Raw genomic sequence first — 25,790 nt, forward strand, 5'->3', positions numbered from 1 at the left:
CTACCTTGAAGGGAGAGTCGCTCGAAGAGTTGGTGCGCAGGGCGGTGGTGGAAGCCATAAAACCCTTTGTTGACAAGCTGAACGAAACTGATCAAAGGGTGGGCTCAATTGAAAGCGAAGTGAAAACCATTAAGGAAGTAGCGGGGGGGGCAGAGAAGTCTGCTCTGGAAAGTGCGTCACTTGTGAAGGCTACAAAAAAGGAGCTGAAGTTGGTTGAGAACCAGCTGATCGGGCTACAGATGGAACGAACGCAGACAATTTTGCGTCTCCAAAACGTGAAAGAGGAGGAAAATGAGGATCTGTGGGAGGTGGTCTCAGAACTATTGGCGATACCCGCGAGGACGACTAAAGAAGAGGTTAAAAGCGCCATTTTGGAGGTCCGTCGGGCTTCTTCAAAATATGCAACAAAGCGACAGTTGCCTCGTGAGATCATTATTGACTTTTCATTTAAAAAGATTCGGGACACCATCCTATATAACTCATACAATGCGGATTTGGACTTTATGGGTTTGAAAGTCAAGATTTTGAAGGACGTTCCATTTCTAGTCCGGAAAAGGTGTTTTAAGTATAAAAAGTTTGCAGCTCTTCTGAGGGACCATGGAATAAAGTACAAATGGTTATTCCCGGAAGGAATATGGTTTAGATATAAAGATCAGGCCTATAAGATACTATCAGAAGATCAACTAAAGGATTTTGAGGATAAAAACCCGGAATTCTGCTGCACCGAGAACGAAGAAAAGGAGAAGCCGGAGGGGGGGGAGGAGGAGGAGAGCACCGCAACAGCGGTTGCACAGAGAGAATTGCGTCCGGGACCTAGAAGGGGGAGGAAAGTTTAATCAGAATTTGAAATGCTTATTCTCTGTATGATTAACCACTCCATCATTATCCTATGGAGCTATTATTGTATTATGACAGTATGAAGGGAAAACATTGAAGTGTAGTGTTTAGTGTTTGTAGGTCATCCCCCCCCTTCCTTTTCCATCCCCCCTTGTCCCTTCCCTTTCCCCTTTCCTTGTGATAGTCTTGTGTAGTGCTGTGTAGTGTTTTGTAGTTTGAAAAATAAAAAAATTTATATAAAAAAAAAATCACCTGTAAATCCTACCTGTAAAAAACTGCTCGATCAGACTGAATTAAAATTTCTACCTATCCTTTCTTTACAAAAAAAAAAAAATAGGGTTCTCAACTCTAGCATTGGGAAATTCCTGGAGATTTAAACGTGGAGTCTGGGGAGGGCAGAGTTTGGAGAAGGGCGTGACCATAGCAAGGTGTAATGGTACAGAAGCCACCTTTTAAAGCAGGTATTTTCTCCAGGGGAACAAACCTCTGTCATCTGGAGATCAAATGTAACTTGGGGAGGTCTCCAGAAATTAATTTTATTGATATGTATATGAATGAAAAACCTGGAGGTTGGCATACCTAGTTATAAAGGAACCAAGGCAAAGTTGTTTATCAATGGAAAGTTACCCTGGGATAATTATATGGAAAAAGACACTATAAAAGGCTGCCCAAAATCCTTGTCTTGTTTTTTTTTTATTAATGTACCAACAGCTAATATCCTGACCAGGATAGCCCAGGTGAGCCTAATTTTGTCAGATCTCAGAAGCTAAGCAGAGTTGACCTCGGTTAGTAATTGGATGGGAGACCTCCAACAAAGACCAGGGTGTTAAGCTGGCAATAGCAAACCACCTCTTTTAGTCTTTTGTCATGAGAACCCCTCCAGGGTTCACCATAAATCAGTTATAACTTGAAGGCATTCTCCACCACCACCAGCAGCTAATACAGACATTATATATAGATAACAAGTTTCACAGCTACTAAATTTTCAAATGGCAAAAAAATTCTATCCAGATGTATTTCTTATAAAACAACCAATTAAGATAAATGGAATATGTTTTTTCATTTGACCAATCAATGCATGGTAAAAATGCTCAGATATTTAAGACTTCTAACTCCTATCCACCTATAAAATATCTGAGTATATTTATTGCTCACAAAAATATGTTTAAAATGATCTGGTAAAATTTAGGACAGTCATAGTTTGGAAAATACAGCAAATCACACAATGTGTTCCATCCTAGAATAATAAAACATGATCAGATTAACAAGTGGCAATTTTTTTTCAAGAATACTTTTCAAGAATATTTTTTCAAGAAGTGTCCAAGAACAGACAAAAAAACATAAAGGAGAAAAAGCAACTGTGTGTAAGCTTTTCATGATATTTGAGTATATTATTCTGCAGCTCGTGTACAAACAGTGGTGGGATAAATTAGATTACAGGAGACAGGAGTACAACATTGATGGATCATGAATACGAGGGGGAGACAGATAAATCTTCAAAATATTTGCCATGAGATAGTGATAAAAGAAAGGCAATAATTTTGAAAGTACAATACCACAATTATTACTTATAATATGGGATTAAATTTAAAATGAAACTTAACCACTAAATTTCTTTGTGAGGAAAGCTTCAAAATGAAATTTTGATGTTTTCCATACAGGGACAGATGTGTGTAGCTTCTCTGTTGCTGCTGCAGCTGCCAATGCAGTACAGCCACAGTCGGTTTCCTCATGGCAAGTTTCTCCATAATTTTCCTGCCTTCACCTCCACCCCCAGAGCTTTTTCGGGTGCTTTTTAAAAATCAGCAACTGAACATTGTTATGTCCATAAAATATTGTAGTAATATGTCTAACAGTTTCTCTGAATTCCCAGCTTTCATTTTTAAAAGTGTCTTGCCTCTTTCATTTCATTATCCCCACAATGTAAACAGCCAGAGACTTTTTAAAATGAAAACTGAGAACCTGTTACACATATTGATATAATATTATATAGCTATAACAATATGTAGGGGAGGAAATGGCCACCGTGGGGTAAATTGCTGCCGTGTGGGTGAGACAGGGAAAATCCAAACTTTCTCACACAGCAGTGATTCAAGCTTTGCTGTGATCTTTCCCAAAACTTTGAGGTTTGGGAGAAGCCAAGGAAATTCTGGGAGGGGTGCAAATACACCATGATGCTGTGGAGAAGCAGGAAAAAAACTGCTTCCTAACAGCATCAAACCACACAACCTGTGTGAAAGTGGCCTTTGTGACAGATAATAGGAAGAAAATGGGAAAGTACTGGCCCTCCAAGTACAGAGTGCTTGAATTCAGTCTCTTAGCAAGAACAGCCCAATTTTTGAGTTCCAGTTCGGTTGGGCTCTTGTTAGCAGCCACTTCAGTTCCAGGTTTTCTCCTGCTCTGTCTTTGTGGTTGAAATAAAGTTACTTGTTGGTTACCTACCTTCTGTGTACCTTTCATGACGTTTAATAGTTACCATATAGTCCAATTTATAAATTTGACCTTTGATGGTCGGATAATTTCTTATAAAGACACAGAGATCCCCTCCCTATCTATCCATAATGTCATATTAACAACTGGGTCTCTGGGAAATTAGGTGGACACCCACTTAGAGAGGAAAAGTTAACAGACAGAAATAAGAGAGACTGCTTTCTAAATTTCACCCGCTATTGGTTTACGGTGGAAGAAAACTGTATTTTCTGTGCTGACTTGAAGAAAAACATCTATGATATGACATAGATATGGGAATATTTGTACAAAAAGAAATGGAATAGTCGCTCTGTATCACAGTAATGTAAAATTAATGTAAAATTGTGACATGTTGGTAGCTGGCTCCATGGAGATTATTAATTATATTTATCTAAAATATTTAAGCCTTCCTTTTTCTTCCAGCTTACCAGGGACCTAATATAGCAGCTCAAATTGCTGGCATTGAGCACTTGATAGAGGCTTAAATACATATAAAAGGGTAGAGACCTCAACGAATGCAAAATTTTTACAAGTATTGGGTAAGATCCAAAAAGTGGACGAAATATTCATCACGCTAGATCCAGTATTTCATTTTGGGATACTTTAAAAATTGGATGCAAAAGGAAATAGGTTACATTTTTTTATTGGAAGCAAAAGAATCTCTGGCTGCAGTTCTAGCAGTGAAATCCTAGACAGTTAGACTATTGAAAGTAACAGTACTTTCCAGGGAGTAAGCAATGCTGATTAAACTGGAGCTTACTTCTGAGTAAGAGCCCCGTGGCACAGAGTGGTAAGCTGCAGTACTGCAGTCCAAGCTCTGCTCATGACCTGAGTTCAATCCCGGCGGAAGCCAGGTTCAGGTAGCTGGTTCAAGGTTGACTCAGCATTCCAAACTTCCGAGGTCGGTAAAATGAGTACCCAGTTTCCTGGGGGTAAAGTGCAGATGACTGGGGAAGGCAATGGCAAACCACCCCATTAAAAGTCTGCCAAGAAAACATTGTGATGCGACGTCCCCCCATGGGTCAGTAATGACTCGGTGCTTGCACAGGGGACTACCTTTACCTTTACCTACTTCTGAGTAGATCTGCTTAGAATTGCTCCCTAAATGACAAATATCATGCAAGGTTCCAATTATGGTTCATCACAGTCAGTGTCATACTGAACAAGCCTTATTAATTTACTCTGAAAACTTGACCCAGAATTAATAAATCTACAGTCTTGAAGAACTACATAAACCAGTGAAATGACCCCATCTTACATAATTCATGGCAACTGATATATTTACATTCTTTTTTTTAAAAAAAACTTGCACGTTTTCTTAATATTTTTAAAAGAATTGTAGTTTGAAGGGTCAGAACGAATTTAAGCAATGTTTCATACTATTTCTGCATTCATGCTCGCAGCCTGTACAGTTCAAACCTGAAATATCAATTACTGCTTCGCACGTCAAATCTTCAGATATTCATGCACAATTATTCACTGGCATTTGAAATACTTTCATTAGGACAAATTCCAGGCAGAAAAGATACAATGAAAAATCCTCTTGGCATAATTTTACTCCAACTTCATCTAAGCTTTTGAACTTTGATCTTGTCCTATTTTCTCTCAATAACATGATAAGAAACAAAATATAAATCTCACAAGGGAAGTGGAAAAAATCAATGCCTGCAGCTGTCTTTGTCTTATTAGAAATACATTTTAAAGCATTTTAAAAGTATTTCTCCAGCACACACACATAGGCTGTACAACTACCTGAGTGATGATGAGGCTTGAAGTGGCACCTGAACATCATTTCAAGTAAATATGAATCCCTCCTACAAGGATTGCTAGCTTTGGATGGGGTAATTTCTGAGGATTTGGGAGTGGATCCTAAAAATGTAGGGTTTGAGGAGGGGAGGGGCCTCCATAAGGTATGATGCCATAGTGTCCACCCTCCAAAGCAGGGGAACTGATGTCGATATTGTGAAGATCAGCTATAATTTTGGGAGATCTCCAGGCTCTGCCTGGAGGCTGGCAAACCTATATCTACTACACGCACAACTTTTTTAAAAAAAGTAACACCCTTTGAAAGAAGACAGTCATGAAGCAGGGAGAACAAGATTTCTAGTGCTGCCTGGCAAGGCAACCAGCAGGAGACTGCCCGGTGGGGGTGGGGGTGGGGAGAGAGATGGGGGTGCATCAGTGACAGTGCAACATCATTTCCAGGAAAACCTGGAAGTGATGTAATACCTGTCCAAGTAAAATCATAGACTTTTCAGATTTCTAGAGAGGACAGACATCACTTCTGGTTTTTCCTCAGAAAAGGCACCATCCAATGGTCATTTTAAAACTTTTTTTTCTCATGTGGCAAGAAACAACAGGTGGGCCAGGCAACCCTAAGGAAAAAAGAGGAATGGGTTCAAATATGCACATATATGTAGTGAGTGAGCCAATGTGGTGTTGTGTTTAGAGTGTCTCTAGGAATAGGATGTTCAAATCTCTGCTCACCAACAAATTAACTTGGTGACTTTGGGGGTGATGACTCTCTTACAGATTAACCTACTTCACAGGATAATTTGAATACACTTGGCATTTTAGACACCAACAGATTTTCAGGGCATAAACTTTTAAGAGTCAGAGCTCCTTCAAATACAAGGAGATCCTTCAGCCATCTGAAGAAGGGAGCTCTGACTCTTTAAAAGTTTATACCCTGGAAATATAGCGGGTCTCTACGGTGCCAACTGGACTCAAATCCTACTGTTCTACTGCAGATCAACAACAGAGCATCCTACTTGAAACCACAGAATTATTGTGAGGATAAAATAAGGTGAAAGAAAAACACCATGTATGTCATCCTGAACTTATGGGAAGATGTGTGGCATCAAACTGATAGGGAATTTTTGGAGTGCTCTGTTGTTTTCTATATGTGACTCTTTGTGGTCTGAATTGACTAAAGAACTTATGAATAAAACCCTTCTCCTTGTGTGCTTATCACACCTCATTCCATTCTGTATTTTGGTTGTAATAACTCAAAGGCCTTGCTGTATACAGTCAGTTTGCACTCTGGGAACAAATGAAGGCTACATTTATTTCCTTCCTACCCTGTTCTCAGCCTTGGGTGTGTTCTTCCTCAGCAATCCTACTATATAAAAGGCTAACCATGTTCCAGACAACTCACTTCCTACCTGGTGCACCTCCAGAGGGCGCTGCCATGGAGGAAAGTCCATTAGAAGCAGCCCATCTCTCTGATAGCATGATGTGGCAGGAAGCCCAGCCCGGGATCAGGAACGGAGCAGGTGGCAATGCCCGCCCCTGCCTTCACCCAGCTAGGATCAGGAACGGAGCAGGCGACAATGCCCACCCCTGCTTTCACTCAGCTGGGATCAGGCGCGGAGCAGGTGGCAATGCAGTAGGAACAGTATGAGCAAGGAAAATTTTCATTAAGAGGCGGAACCAGCGAAAATCACCTCCATTCTGTTACTGGAAATTTTCTGTGGGATACAACCCAATAACAGTATTTTCGTTTACACTTTCTCTTGTTTCTTTCTAGGACTATTAGCCGGGATGGGGACTTTGGGTGTTCCGTTTGAAGAATGACAACTTCTGTTCTATTAGAATAGGAAAACATCTGGCTCAGAATGGATTTTGGAAAAAAAATCACTATATCACCTTAGTGACCTCATAGTTACCATGGCAGGATGCTAAGGTAATGGGGAATATATGCAGGTGTTCATTATAAAGAGGGGAATGCCTCAGAACAAATTGAAATATCTGTTGTTTTTATTCAACATAAATTTCTGACACTAACCATCCATCGTCATAAAAATACAAACAGACACTTGGGATTGGCAAGAGAGTTGTAGAAGCATCTGTTGGTTATCTTAAAAACCTGATGTGATTTTCTATTCGTTTATTTGAATCCCTACCTGGAAATATGGCAAACTGGCAATCAAACCTACTTAAGAAGGCTGCGCATGACTCTGTTTTTAACTTCTAAGAATTCGCACTTGAATAATATTAAAAGCCACAGTCTTGGCCAAGGCCTGCTTTCTATGGGCTACCTAACCATTTTAGCAATGGTTAAGTAGCCCACAGCAAACAAAGTTCGCAGCAGACCCAGATGAATGCCATAATATCCTACCCACAGTGAGGTACATGGGTGAGTCTCTAAACTGAGCGTGCTCAGTGCTGTGCATAGGAATAAGCATGATCTATGTGTGTGCAGGAATGGACGTACACATGGCATACTCGTTTTTTTCAGAGACAGAAAGATTACAGACATCAGGCAGCTCCACGTATATCCATACACATTTATGTTTCCTATGTGTGATAGCCCTGAGTCCCACTAAGTATAGGTTTTTAGTGCAGTCATTAACACCTGGACCAGTCCATGGCTGTTTCCACACTACTCACCTTCATCTGGAATAGGGTGCAACGTCGTGAAAAAAATGTGGAAGAAAGCATCTTCTCGCATGAGTTTTGCATGACGTCGCGCAAAACTCGCTTGAGAAGACACTATCTTCCGCATCTTTTTCGCGACGTTGTGCCCTGCTTTGGATGAAGGTGAGTAGTGTGGAAATGGCCCAGATCTCTTGAGGATACTGTAGATTTTTATAAATAAAGAACAAAACCAGAAAAAATAGTGCTCAGGCCAATACCACCACCCTTAAGGTAAAGTAACCACCTATTATGTTCATTTTCTCTACACTTGCCCTGAGTTTAGTTGTCATACCTCGCATATGACAAGGGTAGGAAATAAGAAACAGATCTTCTTCAACCTCTTCTAATAGGCAGAGCTAACGAGAGAGAAAAATGACATCCTGGTCTTTGTAAACACTCACCTTTCTGTGATGGTTTCTCTGAGACCACTGGTGACCCCCTTGACCACTGTGCTAGCCTTTGGGGTCAGCACCACCTGAGATATAAAAAAAGAGCCCTTCTTTCTTTTCTCAGTGATTGACGACTGGAGAAACTGAATCAATTTTTCTGGGTCTGTGGTGTTTGCCCATGGCGCTGGCATCATCTGTCCTGGCCATAAAAATGAAACCTCCAGAGCCACTGGACTGTGATAAAATACCAACACCTGGTAATCCTTCTCCCACAGGTACTGGAGAGAAACTTCATGAGCAAATATAGCTGGGCACATTTTATTCCCAAAAGTATCTTTGAGCATTTGGACCAGTTTTTCATGGTGACACTTCTGCATCCCGTAGAAGTGGTTGAAGTCCAAGAAGACCACTTCCTTATGATGGTCAGCAAGAAAGGCACTGATCTCCTCAAGACCTTCATTGACTTTGGCACTGAACAGACCATGGGCAAAGTAGAGTTCATTATCAGGGTCTCTGGGCTTTGTGGAGATTCTAAGATCAAAATACCGTATACCTGCTCCCAGCTGGCTTGTAAAGTTCATCGTCTGTGTGGCCAGCCATTTCCTCATCAGCTTTTTAGCCACAGTTCCAAACACGGAGACAAAATTCTGGACAGTCTCTGGTTGCTCGGGTCCAACCGGAGAGGCTTCATCGATGTAGAAGCTAAACGAGTCATGAGACCCTAAAGATAACACAAAGCAACACTTAAAACAAAAATCAGCACAACATTTGAATGAGAAAGATGATCAACAATTCAGGTTAAGATTGCCTAAATCTACCATGAAAACATAGGCTCAGTTCACTTACCTCCTCCGTCGGTATTCAGCATCAAACCATGCCTCTAGCAACCTATTAGAACTCACCAAATGCTGTCTCTGCCTTGAGGATCATTGAGAAGTTTACTTTCAGAAAAGCCTTTCTTTATGCACATATAGTTCTTTTCTTTGATTGGTCCATACTTCTGATCAGGGCTTTTTTTCTGGGAAAAGAGGTGGCGGAACTCCATGGGTTGCCCTCAGAGAAAATAGTCACATGGTGGTGGCCCCGCCCCTGACCTCCAGACAGAGGGGAGTTCAGATTGCCCTCCGTGCCGCTCAGCGGCGTGGAGGGCAATCTAAACTCCCCTCTGTCTGGAGATCAGGGGGTGGGGCCACCAGCCATGTGAGCATTTTCAAGAGGTTCCGGAACTCCGTTCCCCCTGAAAAAAAGCCCTGCTTCTGATGCTTGACTTATATTATGTGAAATAGCATTAGTTTGCACCCTGCTAGGTCAGTGAAGAGATAACTCATTGTTTGCACTGTGCTGAGTGGAGATCAAAGTGCACTGTTTGCAGGGATAGAGGGAAACATCACCACATTAACACCTCAGCTACACTTCGCTTTTCTCAGACATTATCTGTGCTTCAAGTGGGTAGCTGTGTTGGACCTTGCCCTTTACATATGGCTCAGTGCTGAGAACTATTCAGTTCCCCTTCTGTAAGCTCTTGATGCTACCGAGTAAATATTCCTGCTGCCATTAGTCTCGCAAGAAAGAGTCTTGCAAGACTAATGGCAATAGCAATGGCAGCATTCCAGGTAGACCATGAGATGATTCAGTAACGGCTGCCAGGTTGTTTTTTCCAGATGAGAACCATAAAATCACCCTTGGCTGTGTCATGCTAGCCTATCGCCTTTTTAGATGAGAAATAAATGGACTATTGACAGTAGTTTATGTTTGCATAAATTGATGATACAAAGAGATCTGATTTGCCAGGTTCCCCCATAGGGGAAACTGAAAAATGGAGGGCATGGGGGGGGGGCAATGGGTACTCGTGGAGTACCCCAACACTCCACCATCACCAGGAAATGACATCATTTTCCAGCAATATGGGTGGGCATGTGCATGATTAGTGCACATGCCTCAAGGCTACTTCCCCATTCCTGGTACTCCCCCTACCCACTGCCAGCTAGCAGGAGAAAAATAATCTTTAAAAATACCTTTGGTAATGGTGTGACATCGTTTTGGGGGGAAACCCAGGAAATGACATCAGTCTTCTCCAAGAATTGCAGAAAATTCTACAGTTTTGCCACAGAGTTCCCAGCAATTCCAAGAGAGGCATGGTATTACTTTCAAGTTTTGTTTTTCCTGGAAGTGACATCAAACTATTGCTGACAGTGCCCCACATGTGCCCTCCTAGTCTCACACTGGTTGCCAGGCCATACCTTGAGCATGCAAAGCAGATGCTGTATCACTGAGCCACCACCCCTCATTTTAAATATAGTCTTTTTATCTGAGTAGTTCATACATGTTGTTTTGCGTTATCAAAGGAATAACCAAGCTCATGCATGTGCAAACTAGCCCTCAGTCTTTCTGACAAGTATCACCCGCAGTTAAGCCAGTAGTAAAATAATTTCTGCTGTTTGTTTCTTTAAAAACCCTATGCCTGTCTATATTATGCTTTCCCAGTAAACATCTCTGATCTTGCTACATTAGTAACCTTTTACATCTGTCAAGTTAAACATGTTTATGCTTACTATTCTCACATTTAATTGTCTGGTGATATTAGTTTTTTGTTTCTGTTTTGTAACTTTCACAGCGATTATATTTAGCAAGCTCAGGTCTGTTCATTCACATGAAAATAATGGCTGCTATCAATCTTCTTTTTCTTCCGTCTTCAATGAAATGCAGTCCCCTTTTGGAGGAAGTTTCTATACGCATTTCTTTATGATCTACTACGATTCCAATATTTGCTTCCTCAAATGGGTTTAAAGTGAGATTAGGCAGAGTGATGACAAATAGGTCAATCAGTGGCTACTACCATTAATGGTTAATGGGAACCTCCATGTTCAGAGGCAGTAGACCTTTGAATGTTGTTGCTAGGAAGCAACATTAGGAGATGGGACACCTTCACTTCTATGCCAGAAGTCAGCAACTTCAATTATTGCCAAATAATATCAAAATTCAGACCAAGAGATCAACCAAGAACCTGTACAAGAAAACCTATTTGCATGACTGAAAATATATAGTTCAGCATTGCTGACAATTGACACATTGATTAATAATCCATAAAATTTCTGCAGCCCAAACACTGGTTGTTGAGAATCCTTTGTTTGGAATTGGTATACAGAAGGTCTTGCGATAAGTAATAAATATATTCAAGAGCACCCTACATACATATACAAAAGGGCCAGTATTACCAAGCTGCATCTGGAGCTCTCCCAGAAATACAAATGATCTCTAGACAACACCGATCAATTCCCCCAGGAGGAAATGGCATCTTTGGAGGGTAGACTCTGGTATACCATGAAGTATAGGAGAAATGGAAATCCTACAGTAATATCACATCCCTGCTGAGCTCCCTCCCCAGTCCTGGTCCTATATCTCCAGGAATTTCCTATGCCACAGTTTGCAACCCTACTCTGTGGGAATGTTTTAGTGCACTGGCATAAGTCTAGACATGGTTGCAACAGATGAGCAAAGGTAATCAGTTCCCTTTATGCCTGATTGGAGTGTCTGAAGAGCAGGTAACAGCCAATCAGGGTCCACAGAACTTTGGAGGACCTAAATGGGAGGGGGTGTTGAGAGTAAAAATCCATGAAATAGCTGTTTTCAGTCAGACCAAAATTAACTGCCAGAGATGCCGGTTTAGGAAATCAGGGGTTTCAGAGTCTGGCTTCTGAGGAGGCAGGGTCATGACGGTTGATAGGAGAGGCTCACAAATTTACTCTCTCTTTGTGGAAATAAACTGAAAGGTCAGACTAGGGGTCTGTTAAGAGGTTGTTGTGCACAGACTTGTGCCTCTGTGGTTCGTTCTCTTTTTCCCAACCAACCACAATAAAAATTAAAATAAAATCCAGGAGTCCTTCTTGAATTGAAGCAAAACAGATGGTTCTTTATTAACCCGGGGGATGAGCCTCTTCCCTATATCCATCAGGTTGCTAGGAGTCCTAACCAGGGTCCTGTGGGATGTGTATCTCCTGAAGAGAGAACCGCAAAAACTAACCTGGGTCACAGTAAAGGTCCGTGAAACTTGGTTGATAGCTGTGCTCTGTCTCTAAACTTAATGGATTTTAATTGTATCATTTTCCTACTGACTTTGCTTAGGATAAGCTATGTGCTACAGGTGTAAACAGTTTCAAGCCTCAGTGTAAAGCAATATTTTAACTTCTTCCAAGGGAGGAAAAACTGTATTCATAAATTGTGATAACATAGGGCAGATAAATTATTTTCAAAAAAAACACAATCAAGACATTATAAACGAAAGTGTGCTGCTTTTGACTCATGGCAACCTCATGAAGTTCCACCATATGGCATTTTAAGACAAGAGCAGAGGAATCTTTGCCATTGCCTTCCTCTGCATAGCAGCCCCAGTCTTCCCTGGTGGTCTCCCATCCAAGAACCATCCCTGCTTAGCTTCTGAAAAGGTTGGGTTATAGCCTGTAAAATCATTAAATAAACTTTTGAAAGCTTCCTCTTGTGTATTATACTGACCTTTAGAAGCCACTTGATTAACAGTGAAATCCTAAGCAGAGTTACTCCAGTCTAAGCCCATGAAGTAACTCTGCTTAGGATTTAACTGTTAATCAGAAAAGGGAATGATAACAATAGCAAAAATGTGAACAACAAAAAAGGAAGAAAAGGAGATCTGTTACACAGAATCCTGGAAATTAAAGAGAAATAATGGGTAGGGATACTGAAAGATTGATATGGAAATATAGTATCTGATCAGGACAAAAAAGAAAAGATGGAATGACAGACTCCTTCAAAGAAGAATCTTTTGACGGAAAACCTGTAGTCTTTGAAAGTGAAATGAAAGCTACACTCAAAGAAGTAGGGAGAAACAAATCACCTGGAGTAGATAGTATACCAATAGTTATTTCAAGCTACAGAAAATGTGTCTGTCAAAATCTTAACAAGAATATCTCAACAAATATGGAAAACAAAACAATGGCCCACAGAATGCCTAATCTACATTCTAATTCCAAAAAAGGAGATGCCAAAGATTGCAGCAACTATTGGACCATGTCATTAATTTCCCATACAAGCAAAGTGATTCTCAAAATTCTATAACAAAGACTCTTACCATATGTAGAATGAGAAATGCCAGGTGTTCAAGCTGTGTTTAGAAAAGAAGCACCAGAGATTATATTGCAAATTTACAGTGGTTAATGGATTTTACCATTGAATTTCAGAAGAAAATGTGTTTTATAGATTACAGCAAAGTGTCAGGCCTAGCTAGGGGATTCTCTCAGACTCTCCACTTCTTCAAACCCAGTTGTATGAGTTAAAGGTCTTTATTAGAGATTGCTCCCTAGAAGTACACTGTACAGAGTAATTGCCTGGAATGACAAAGCAAAGTCTTCCCAGAAAGGTTATGCCCCCAGTCTCCTCCTCCCAGTTCAAACAGTCAGTTGCAGTTGGCGTGGAGCTGCAGAGCACTAAAGTCCTAGAAGAAATGCAGAGTGGAGTTTCTCAAGGTCAGTCGGTTCCCAGTCCCAGCTGCACTGATAACACCGCTCGACCCAAACAAAGCGCAGCAAAGACACAGTGAAGCAAGAAAACTACACTACTACCCATCCTCCTCCAGTAGATAGACATTCACAGGTATGGCAGGCAGGCTGGCTTGCCTGTCTGACACAAAGTTTTGATTGTGTGAAACATAAAAAACTATGGAGAGTCTTAAAAGAAATGAGGGTGCCACAACATCTAATTGTTTTGATGTGCAACATGTAGTCTGGACAAGAGGGTACTGTTAGGACAGAATATGGGGGAACAGAATATGGCAAAGGTGTCAGACAAGGACATATACTATCTCCCTATCTTTTCAACCTATATGCAGAACATATCACAAAGAAAGCTTGATTAGATATAGAGGATGCTGGAGTGCAAATTGGTAGAAGGAGTATTAACAATTTCAGATATGCAAATACATTACATTACTGCCAGAAAATAGTGAAGACTTGAACCGATTACTGATGAAGGTAAAAGGAGAAAGTGTCAAAGCAGGATTACAGCTGAACAACAAGAAGGAGGGACAGTGCAACCAAGAAATCATAAGAAGATTGTGACTTGGAAGGGCAGCCATGAAGAAACTTGAAAAGATCCTTAAGGACAAGGATGTGTCACTGGAGACCAAAATAAAGATAATCTAGACTAGAGAATTCCCTGTTACTATGTATGGATGTGAAAGTTGGACAGTAAAGATAGCTGACAAAAAGAAAATTGATTCATATGAAATGTGGTGCTGGAGAAGAGTTTTCTGGATACCATGGACAGCCAAAAAGACAAATAAGTGGGTCCTAGATCAAATCAAGCCTGATTTCTCCCTTGAAGCAAAAATGTTGAAACGGAGACTATCATAATTTGGTTATATCATAAAAAAAGAGACTCACTGGAAAAGAAATAATGCTAGGAAACATAGAAGGCAATAAAAAGAGGAAGACTCAAAATGAGATGGCTTGACTCAATAAAGGAAGCCCCATCCCTGCAAGATCTTAGCAAATCTGTTAATGATAGTACATTTTGAAAGTCTTTCATTTATAAGGATACCATAAGTTGGAAGCAATCTAACAACACATAACATACACACAAAAATTGCAAATAAACTCCACATCACGCTATCTTATTTATTTACATATAATTCCAAATTTCCATCCTTCACAGGTTAACCCTGGGACACACACACAACTCTCTCTGTCTCTGTCTCTCTCTCTGTCTCTCTCTCTGTCTCTCTCTCTCTCACACACACACACACAGGTTCAACAAATAAAAGAGGCAGAGAGCCCATCCAAAGCACAGGGAGAAGAGGCAACTCTGTAAACAGATCCAAGTGTTCAGTTTAATTTCATGCACATCTGTCATTTCAGTGCAAAGCTGGGAGGAAGCCAGGTTTTCAACTAAGCTTGAGAATCCACTGTTTTCATATTACATCTGCCTTTACCCAAATTGTGAAAACCCCAAACATTCATGGAAATGAGACAGATTCATGCTGGTAAGCCCTAATTACGTAGCTTCATATGTATTATAGATATATTTGGAAATGTGCATCTCCCATTCACAATATATAGGTTTACTGCTGAAAAGCCACAGTTCAAATTATCTTGTAAATGTAGTGCTGTATAATTTCTAAATGGGTTGTAACAATCTTGCCCATGGGTAACGACAAGATAGGCCTGGATTGGATTAAACACTAAAAATGGGCATGAACCAGAAAAAAATGAACTGTGTGGTTCGTGGTTCATCACATTTCACAAACCACGAACCCTGAACTTTCACAAACCTGCCTCGGTTTGTGAACCGGTTCATTTGGTTCATGAAAACATCACATCCGGGTCAGCAAACTGTCACTTCCAGGTCAGCAGAAGGTCACTTCTGGGCCAGCAGAAGGCCACTTCCAGGTCAGCAGAAGGTCTGCAGAAAGTCCATCCCCTGTTACCTAGGAAACTGATTGATTAGCGCAAGGCTGTCTGCAGTGACGAACCAAAAAATGAACCAAACAAACCAGCCTAAAGTTCGTGGCACTTCGTCAGAAATGGGCTCTGACGAACCACCAGTTCGCAAACCACGTACCGGCCTGGTTCGTGCCGAATTTTGGGTTGTATTTCAGTTCGTGCCCATCTCTATTAAACACATCCAAACTACATCTGAACTACATTACGTTCTTCCTTCCAACAATACTCACAATAGTATGCAAATCACATAACCAGGAAATGAAAATACACAGTTAATACCTGTCTTACTGGTGAAAGAAACATTTGTTGCTGGCCCTTTACTAAGAAAATTGTCTTTACCTGCAGCAAACTTTGGTACATTACAGAAGTAACAAGTCCATCATGAGTGAAAACGTGACACTTTTTTTGGTGGCATGTATGCTCAGCGTATGCACTAAATTGCCCCACAGCCAAGGGTACGATATGATACAGGGAAAGCTCTCTTGTCACTAATTATTGGGTTCACCACTAAAACGCAAGGAAAACATAAAGCCAATCTGGTGTAGTGGTTACAGGGGTCACTTGTTTTGTTGAGCCTGTGGGCACTTTTGGAATTTTGTGGATGGCGAGTGGTGATGGCCACAGAATGGATTGTTGTTGTTTTTTATAATGGGTTTTTATTTTTTATTTTTTACTAAGAAAGGGGGATTGGTTTTTAAGTCAGTGGAGGATGGGTTATTGCAGAAAATGTCACCATTTTGTTATTGCACAAAATGTTACCCTCTTGACTATAATCTGTCAACTCTTGCAACTTTTTCTCATGAGCCCAGGATAATGCCAATTGCCATTTTGGGGTCAAAAAGGGATTTTTCTCCAGGCCAGATTGGCCAGGGATCTGGGCATTAAGCAGGATTCATGAGAGAGGGGGGTAGCTGTGAGTTTCGTGCATTGTGCAGAGTGTTGGAGTAGATGACCCTTGGGGTCCCTTCTAACTCTATGGAATCAGTTGGAACGATGTGGGAAGGTTCTAGAATATGTACTATATTTCCCTTCAGAAATGATTTTTTTATTTTTACAGAATAGAGATATTGATAAATCATTACAACTGTATCCTTCATAACATGAAAAAATACAGCCAGGCCTCTGTCAGCTTTTCCTCTCCTCCACTGACAGAGCTGCCTTTTGTCTTTAATGAGGGCCTGGTAGCTGCCATCTTAGGACAGACACTGGATAACAACATACTACTTCAAAAGTACTTTGACACTTGTATTTCTGAAGAATGGCTTTGTTTATTATCATTACATCCTGCTAACCTCTTCAAGACACACATATCTCACTGGACTATCAGGCTATGCAAGCCCAGAAGTATAATTTTTTTGTATGGTTTTAGGTTTAGGGAATGTTGAGGTCCCCTCCCTCCCTCCCTTCTTTCCTTCAGGCGTTTTATGGAAACACAATCCACAGGAGCCCAGAGACAGAAATATTTATGTGCAAGATCTCCAGACAACAGAGAGTGATTCTCTGGAGGAAATGGCAGCATTGGAGTGCAGATTCTATGGTGTCATATCCGTGCTGAGCTCCCTCCTCAAACTCTCCCCTCCCCAGGCACCAACCACAAGTCTCCAAGAACCTCTCTATATCGCTTTGTCTTTTGAGGATCTGGTCCTCCTTCCAACTAAGACACAACAGACCATAAACAGATGAAATATGGAAGCCTCTCCTTGAATGGAATAAATTGCCTTTGTCAGAGTGTAGCAGAGCAGCAGCCATGCCTTCCCAGCTGCTCCCTCCAGGACATCCACCCAAATGCTCACTGTTGGGCTTTCCTCACAGAGGTACTCCCGGTTATAAACAAATAAAACCAACTAAACGAGACAACTCCACCAAGAGGAATACAATTTCTGAATTTAGAAATATATATCACCCTATAACCTTAAAGTGCAAGAGCCTACACTATACCAAAGTCAAACCAATACCTCATATGAATAAAGTACATGAATATATATCTAGCCACAATAAATCTATATATATATAAAGACAAGCGCCCTGACTGACTCAATGCCCAGCTCAAACCCCTGGACCTAGAAACATGAAATTTGGAGAGAACATTCCTTTCATGATGTAAACACCCACTAAGAAGGGATTTTAAGAAATTTGCCCCCTAAGGGGGTAAAAAGGGGTAAAATGTGTTTTCCCAAAGGGATACAGCTTCCCTGTGTGGCTGGCAGGCTGTTGCTTGCTTGCGCCCCCACCCACTGCCAGCTTGGCCACTCTTCACTGATTGGGCCAGCCTTTCAAGATCATTTGCATATGCAGGCTGATTGTGGGTCACAATATTCCATACCTCCCCTCCCCCCCGAGCCAGTTGGAACACAGAGGTCATTTGCGTATGCAGCCTGATTGGTTACCCCTCACATTCTAAACAGTATGCAATTGCTATTGGGAGTCCTTGAATGTGTCCTGAGGTAAAATGCACCTCCCAGTCTTCCCCTAAAAGTTCACTAAGGTTTCCAACTCAAAAAAAAAAACCCACCACAAACCAAAAAATGCTACATACCCATAAGTATTATAATTGGATTTAAAGTAGTTAAATACTGTGGCAAAGCATGGGTATCAAGCTAGTACAGTTATAAAATTAGAGCAACATCCAATTCATGTTGATATACAACAAGGATAAGTCCAACATAAATATAACTGTAAAGTCCAAAATGCAATGAAGTAAACACTCTTCCATATGATGATGTAATATCTTGTTTTCTTTTTCCTTTTTCCAGAGATGGAATCACATTGGCTTTGCCAACTTCACAAAAGCCTTGAATTTTTAAAGCGCCTATGGGATTTGCCAGCATACAGGAAGCTCCCAGTTCGATACACTTCTTCATGTCACTAGTTTCTGATGCTTCTAGAGCAATGTGACGTCACTTCCAGTTTCCCCCAGAAATCATGGCATATGCGATGCAGGCACCCAGCATGAACATGCCCCCCAAACTACCTCCACTTGCCACATCCTACTATGAACTCTGCTTTCTACTAGCAGCTCTGCTGGCACAGGGACTAGGGAATCTGCCTAAGCTATCATGCTCTTGGTTCAGGTTCTGAAGTTCCTGATAAGTGAGACAAAAGTTATGTAGTCTATATTATAGAAACTTAATTTTAAGAAAACTCCCAATGCTACGATTTTAGGTGGTGGGCCCTTTACTCACATCTTATTTCCCGTCTTCTTTAACCTATCAGATCATCTGAATGATTAGTAAAATATATATTCCAGTTGAGACCTTTGTGGCTGCAAATTGTATTTTTATGGAACAACACATTAGTCAAATGAAAGCATTTGTTTAAATAAATCTGTTTACCTATCATAAAATGTTTGCAGGGAATCTCCATAACAAAAATAAATCAATGGTTAAAAGCCAATTCTTTCTCCCCATGACCTAGGAGAAAACAGAAAGATCTATAGCCAGGTAGTTAATCTGCTCAAAATAGCCATCATTCACCTGAGTGGGTTTTAAAACTCATTCTTCAAGTAAAAAAAGGAAGCCTTTATAATCTTTCAAAGCAGATAATCTTCCAAGATAAATTAATCTGAGATTTCTATGTCAAGATTACAAAGGGGGGGGGGAACACTTATAGTTTGCTACTCCATCTTTAGCACAAAAGCTGACTTCAAAAGGTTTGTGTCACTATGATCGTGTGTATTTGAGATAAGGACAGAAGAACAAAGTTAGACTTGGATGTAATCCAATCCACCCAGAGTCCCTCCTTTCAATACACCTCTCCCCCAAAATGAATGGGAAGAGTAGGGCCATCCTGGACAGCACCCACCCAAGGATGTTCTCAGATGAACTGTGCCCTTACCTTGCAATTTCATAAAGTGACAATCAAACAACCATTCTAAACAGAGCTTGCCTGGATTTCTTCTATCCCATGAAAGCAGATAATCTACACGTGTGCTGTCTGATATCACCAACCCAATAATATGTCCAATATTTCGGGTAGACAGAGCCCCATGGCGCAGAGTAGTAAGCTGCAGTACTGCAGCCCAAGCTCTGCTCAGTTACAACCTGAGTTCAATCCCAGCGGAAGCTGGGTTCAGGTAGCCAGCTCAAGGTTGACTCAGCCTTCCATCCTTCCGAGGTCGGTAAAATGAGTACCCAGTTTCCTGGGGGTAAAGTGTAGATGACTGGGGAAGGCAATGGCAAACCACCCCGTAAAAAGTCTGCCAAGAAAACATCATGGTGCGACATCCCCCCATGGGTCAGTAATGACTCTATTTCGGGTATCAGATTGGCAATATCTAATACCACTCCTGCCTCCTGGACATGATTCCTGATTATGATACACACACTACTCTTGCCAATATCAGAATCATGCATCTTGTTTGGGAGGCAGGAAAGACTAGCAAGGATGGAGTGTTCCTTAGATGGTCAGTGGTGCATCTGCCCTTTAAACTTCAAAGGGCCATTCTTTTCAATGGGGCGGCCAGGTCTACCCCCCACGCCACCTATTGAAAATAATGGTCCTTTGAAGTTTTAAATGGCAGGCACACCACCAACCTAGCTGGAGGGCTTGCTAAATAATGTGTAGTCGACCAGGAGTCTGGAGCCCAGGTTTACTGCCCATATGAAAATGTTCAAAATTGGCCCCAGACTTACCTGTTGGGCAAGAGCCCTTGAAAGATTGAATCTTCAAGCTATTAATAGCTCTGCTGATGAGCCCAGACGATGTTCCTTTTTTCCCTTTTATGAGCCTGCATGCAAAACAATGGAAGGATAGAAGGTGGGCTGCAGCTATACCGGGCAGACTCCTCAGAGTTCCTTGAAACTTGGCTGTCTGGTAGGAATCCATGGGCAGCGAAGCCTTGCTGGAGTCGAGGCAGCCTGCCAGGCTCAGCTGTAGCCCTGCCCCATTCTCTCACCATTTTGCAGGTGGGCTGTTAAAGTGGAAAGGAGTGTGGCCCTGGGCTGTTGACAGGGCCTTAACAGCCTGAAGATCAGTGGTGGTGGGGTACTCAACCAACAGATAAATCCAGGGCTGGTTCTGGACATCCAAAGGAAAAAGGAAATAATAGGCAGTAGGCCTGGCCTTCACAGTCCAGAGGCCAGATCTACCACCCATTTTGTCAGCTGATTGGTGGAATGTGAGCCTTTTAAAATTTAAAGTGCCCTAGATCTGGTCTCTGCAATTCAGAGAAAAATTTCAATTCAGAGGAAAATTTAAAATGCAAAGAGCCATAGATCTGTCCTCTGCAGTTCGGAGGAAAGGTCTACTATGGTGCTTTAAACTTTAAAGAGACAACCTGCCACTGATCAGCTGGAGGGGCTTCCTTTTTCTCTTTCCTCTGTTTTAATTCTCTATGAGATGGTTGGAAAGGGCATTGATTAGTAAAATATGTGAGTATTGTTCCAATATTTCCAAAACGACATTCCAGAATAATAACAACTGATACTCCTGAAATGTTATTGAGACTCAAGCCATTCCTGATTTTCCAATACAGAACTAAAACAACATTTTCTCACTGATGCACCCCCACTGGAGACGTTTCAACCATCTCTCCAATCAAGCAAGTAGCTTCCTTCATGTAATGGTTATAGTGGAGCTGCAACTGTTGGCACAGCATCTGTTTGACATGTAGAAGGTCCTGGTCCGGGATTCAGTCCTGGTATCTCCAGTTGGTGATGGGAAGGACCTCCCTCTGAGACACTGGAAAGCAGCTGCCAGTCAGAGCAGACAATACTAACCTGTGGTTAAAGCAACACCATGTGTACAATTCTGTATATATTTGCACCACAGGATAAACTGTTCCTCTCTAGTGGACTGTCCACGTCGTTCAGACATTTTTCTGCTCCTTCTGCAGAACTCTCATAAAAGTGCATCTTATTCTCATTTCCAGTGACATTTCAACCATCATCCCAATCAACCATCATCCCAAGAGCCAAAACAACCTGAAAAATAAATATGTGCCAATAACTCATTGCTTCACTGATTAAAATTGCCTGTGCCAATTAAAATTGACCCTTGCTGATTGATCAGCTAAAAAGGTTGGTTGATGAAACTACCATTTACATGGATAAAAGCCTGCAGCTCTCAATATTAACTCTTGTTAGGGTCCAAATTATCACATTGACCATCTTTTCCAGATGAACGTGCCCATTCTTGAAGATCTGCTTCCAAAATTAGGCAGATGGTGACTGAAGACAGGGCCTTTTCTGTTATGGCATCTTCTTTATTTTTGATTTTATTTTAGATATTTCTGCTCCAACTTTTCTATACAATGGGGATCCCCACTGGCTCGCAACATAGTTCTCCTTTCCTCTACTTCATCCTCATGACAACCTTGTGAGGTAAGTTGGGCTGAGAGAGAGAGTGACTGACTGACCCAGTGAGCTTCCATGGCAGAGGAAGGATTCAAATCTGGATCTCTCAGATCCAAATCTGGCACTCTAACCACTACAACACATCAAATCCATGTTTGGAGAACACTTTTCTCGGGGCATAACAAGATCCACAGGTCCAACCTGGGGATATCACCACCATTTTAAATCCATATACGGGCCATTTAAAAATGTGCAAGGCAGCACGATGGGAGCAGGTAGCAGTCTTGTTCCTTTGCCACCTTTTCAAATGCCAAAACAGCTACTCCCCCACTCCATCCCAAGCTACAGTGGAACAAGCACCGCTGGCACCAGGGTTTCTGGTGCCTGCGGCCAGTTCCACGTGCGTGTGAACGCAGTGCGTGCGTGCACCCTGGACTGCATGATAATCAATAATCCTACTGATTATTAGGTTTGGTTGTGATATAGTATTGTATTATTCTAATAACAGATGGAAGCCACTTGGGAAGGGCATAAACACTGCAAATAAATAAGCCACAAGAGTTCATGTGACAGGAAGCATTTCATGCGGTCTTTAGTGCCCCATTAGTTTATCCAGGTGGAACGTATCATTACTAGCAGCGCAGCTCCCTGGGCAGCTAACAGTACTTGATTTTTTTTCCCCAAGCTCCCTCCAGGAACTGAGCAAAACTGAAATGACCCCAGGCAGATTTGCTCAGCTGAGCCACGGGATGTCATCACCTCCTCTAAACTGTAGCATTCATGTTTTTAATAATCCTGATGCTGCCATTGACAAGACAGATCGGAAACAAAATCTCTTCTGGAAAACAAAACGTGATGGAACTGCTATTCAGTGCTCCCAGGTTCTTAAGCCCTGTCCAGACAAGTCAATGGAGAGAAAATCAAGACGTTGCAGGGGAAGGGCATTGCACTATCGATTGGTTCTGCTGCACTGCCCAGAAATCACAGTTGCCAACCTCCAGGCGGGGCCTTGAGATCTCCTGGAATTACAACCGATCTCCTGACTACAGGGATCAGTTCTCCTTGAACTGGTGGCAGCTTCAGAGGGTGGGCCCTATGACATCACATCCCTGATGAGCTCCTTCCCAAAACTCCACCCCCAGATCTCTCGGAATTTCCCAACCCAGAATTGGCAACGCTATTACAGATATACACTTCCAAATGGGTAACGATTTCATCTGTAGCAGCAAAATAAAGCCCGAGCCTAGCGGCACCTTAAAGACCAACAACATTTATTCCCGCATACAGTTTTGTAACTCAGAGCTCACTCCGTTAGAGGCATGGTGGCATGCGTCCATTTGGTCAATAGGATGTTACAAAGAGAAGCTTGTTTAAAATGAAATTCAATGAAAAGAGTAATCAGTTCACTAAGAATGGGGGAAGGCCATCCCTAAGTGTTTTAAAATAGGCAAAGGAGGATGTAGAACAAGATAAGCAAATACAACAGGAAATTATAGAGGTATCTCTGAAGCAGTTGACATGCATAAGATGTTTTATATGCAAGATACTAATACCTATAGTAACTGAGGAATCCCAAGTCCCTGTTCAGACCTGGAGAGTGAATAGTTTGGAGTAGAGCAATGTCTTTACAAAGAAGAAAAGACCCTATGGAGGGCAGCAAGCTATAGTTAGGACTATGGGGGAGTATCTTCTTTCTCATAAGGGTTTTTCTCCTTGTCGGTCTGCAGAATGCTACTCCTAGAACTCTCTAGAACTCTCTCGACTAGCAAGGCAGCTAGTTTATTTTCTATTAGGGTTGCCAACTCTAGGTTGGGAAATCACTGTAGAACTGGAGGTGGAAGCAGGGGAGGGCAGGTTTGGGGGAGGACAGTCACTTCCACAGGGAATATTGCCATAGAGTCCACTCTCCAAAGTAGCTGCTTTTTCCAGGGGAACTGATCTCTGTCACCCAGAGATCAGTTGTAAATCAGGGAGATCACCCGGAGATTGGCAACTATCCAGTTTGTGTTAGTTTTATTAATATAGCATTTGTTTCTCTTAATCTGTTCAGTTCCCTGACTGCTGCATAGACACTCTGCCAACAAATGTTATAGAACTTGCTAATGAATTCTAATTTTGCATGAAATTGCTTGCTGGATTCTACCTTTGAAGGTCCTTTGTTTCAGGTCTTTTATTTTACACATGTACAAGTGGTCCATGAGATCTCTACTGGTTACATAGAGAGAACCTAAGCATGTACAATGGACACAGATATCGGCAGAAGCGCCAATCAACATATGGGGCTAGGAGAGGAGTTGAACTAGCAAGCATGATCCATCCACCTCCCCTGTGCACTTGTTGATTATCTTCACATTTGGTCATATCTATTGAGTATCTATTACTAAATCACCACATTGGGTGAGTCAATCTATTTTCTAGTAAAAGCAAAGCTGGAATCAAGAAATTCTTCTGATCTTTGGGTTGCTAGGCATTTGATTTGTGTTATCTCAAGCAATAATACTTGATAGAGCTTTGTACGGGGAAGGCTTTTTTTCTTTGAAGTACAGTTTGTCTGATTACAAAATCACTGCACAAAAATTGCCCTTTGTGCTAATTACTGAAGCTCATTGCTGAAAGACATCTGAAGGATCTCTGCCTTATTTTTCCATTGCAATTTTCCGGCAGTACAGTCTGTACAGTGCTTTCCCAATGCAAGGCTGGCTTGGATATATATTTTTAGACTCCCTGAAGACTTTTTGTGTTTCTTTCATTGGGCAAATAATAGGTTCAGCTGAGGCTGTAAATAATTCCAGAATGTGACTGTGGTCACAAAAATCTGGTATTCTGATTTTTTAGAATTCCAGATTAAGAAGCCATAAAGGAACTATTCTTGCATACTGTGGTTTATCATTGCTTACTCAGGATACTCAAGATCTGTATTTCATTCTACAAAATTTGGGATCTTTTAAAATAAATCTGAGCAAGGAGAGAGTGAACCAAGGACAGGTGAGCTCACAGGAATGAAGGGGGACAGGTATATTTTATTTTTTATTTTATTTTATTTGGCTTAGATCCCGCCCTCCCCAAAAATGGGCTCAGGGTGGCTCACATCATCATTAAAACACAATAAATTAATAGTCAACTTTAAAGACAGATTTAAAAACTTATATTAAAATACTCCAGTGCCATTATACATAGGCTACTTTGGATACTAATAAAAGACCTGCATGAGTCATAGCTGTGGGTAAAACGCATAGCCGAGGGCAGTCATAGAAGAGGTAGAGATCTTAGATAGGATAAGGCCTGGTGGAACATCTCCGTTTTACAGACCCTGCGGAACTGTAATAGGTCCCGCAGGGCCCGGATCTCCAGTGGGAGAGTGTGCCACCAGGCTGGGGCCAGGGCAGAAAAAGCCCTGGCCCTGGTGGAGGCCAGCTGAATGTCCCTCGGGACCACCAGGAGTTGTTTATCTGCAGAGTGTAGCACCCTGCAAGGGACATAATGGGACAGGTGGTCCCGAAGGTATACTGGTCCCAGTCCGTAGAGGGCTTTAAACACCAAAGTTAATACTTTGAACTGGATCTGGAACTCCCCTGGAAGCCAGTGCAGATGGCACAGCACAGGATGGATATGCTCTTGAATAGGTGTTCCTGTAAGAACGCATGGTGCTACATTCTGGACCAGCTGCAGCTTCCGGGTCAGCCCAAGGGCAGCCCAGCATAGAGTGAGTTGCACTAATCTAGCCTGGAGGTGACTGTTGCATGGATTATTTTGACCAGATCCTGAGATGAGAGATAGGGTGCCAGTTGCCTGGCCTGTCGAAGGTGAAAAAAAGCAGACCTAGCAACGGTCGTGACTAGGGATGTGCGTTTCGGCATTCAGAATGCCGAAAGAATGCCGAAACAAAAGTGTTTCGGCTTCTTTCGGGGAATGCC

At 41.7% G+C, this 25,790-nt stretch overlaps 1 protein-coding gene across 1 annotated transcript in view; it reads right to left on the reverse strand.

Annotated features, from left to right (window-relative positions):
• The window catches only part of PLCXD3 (phosphatidylinositol specific phospholipase C X domain containing 3), a 133,574-nt gene that overhangs the window by 42,585 nt on the left and 65,199 nt on the right, over positions 1 to 25,790 (reverse strand). The window contains exon 2 of the mRNA XM_054987234.1: positions 8,127 to 8,835. Coding sequence (XP_054843209.1) covers positions 8,127 to 8,835 — 709 coding nt within the window. The remainder of the gene's footprint in view (positions 1 to 8,126; positions 8,836 to 25,790) is intronic.

Source organism: Eublepharis macularius, chromosome 8, assembly GCF_028583425.1.
Source record: "Eublepharis macularius isolate TG4126 chromosome 8, MPM_Emac_v1.0, whole genome shotgun sequence".
NCBI classification, from domain to species: domain Eukaryota; kingdom Metazoa; phylum Chordata; class Lepidosauria; order Squamata; family Eublepharidae; genus Eublepharis; species Eublepharis macularius.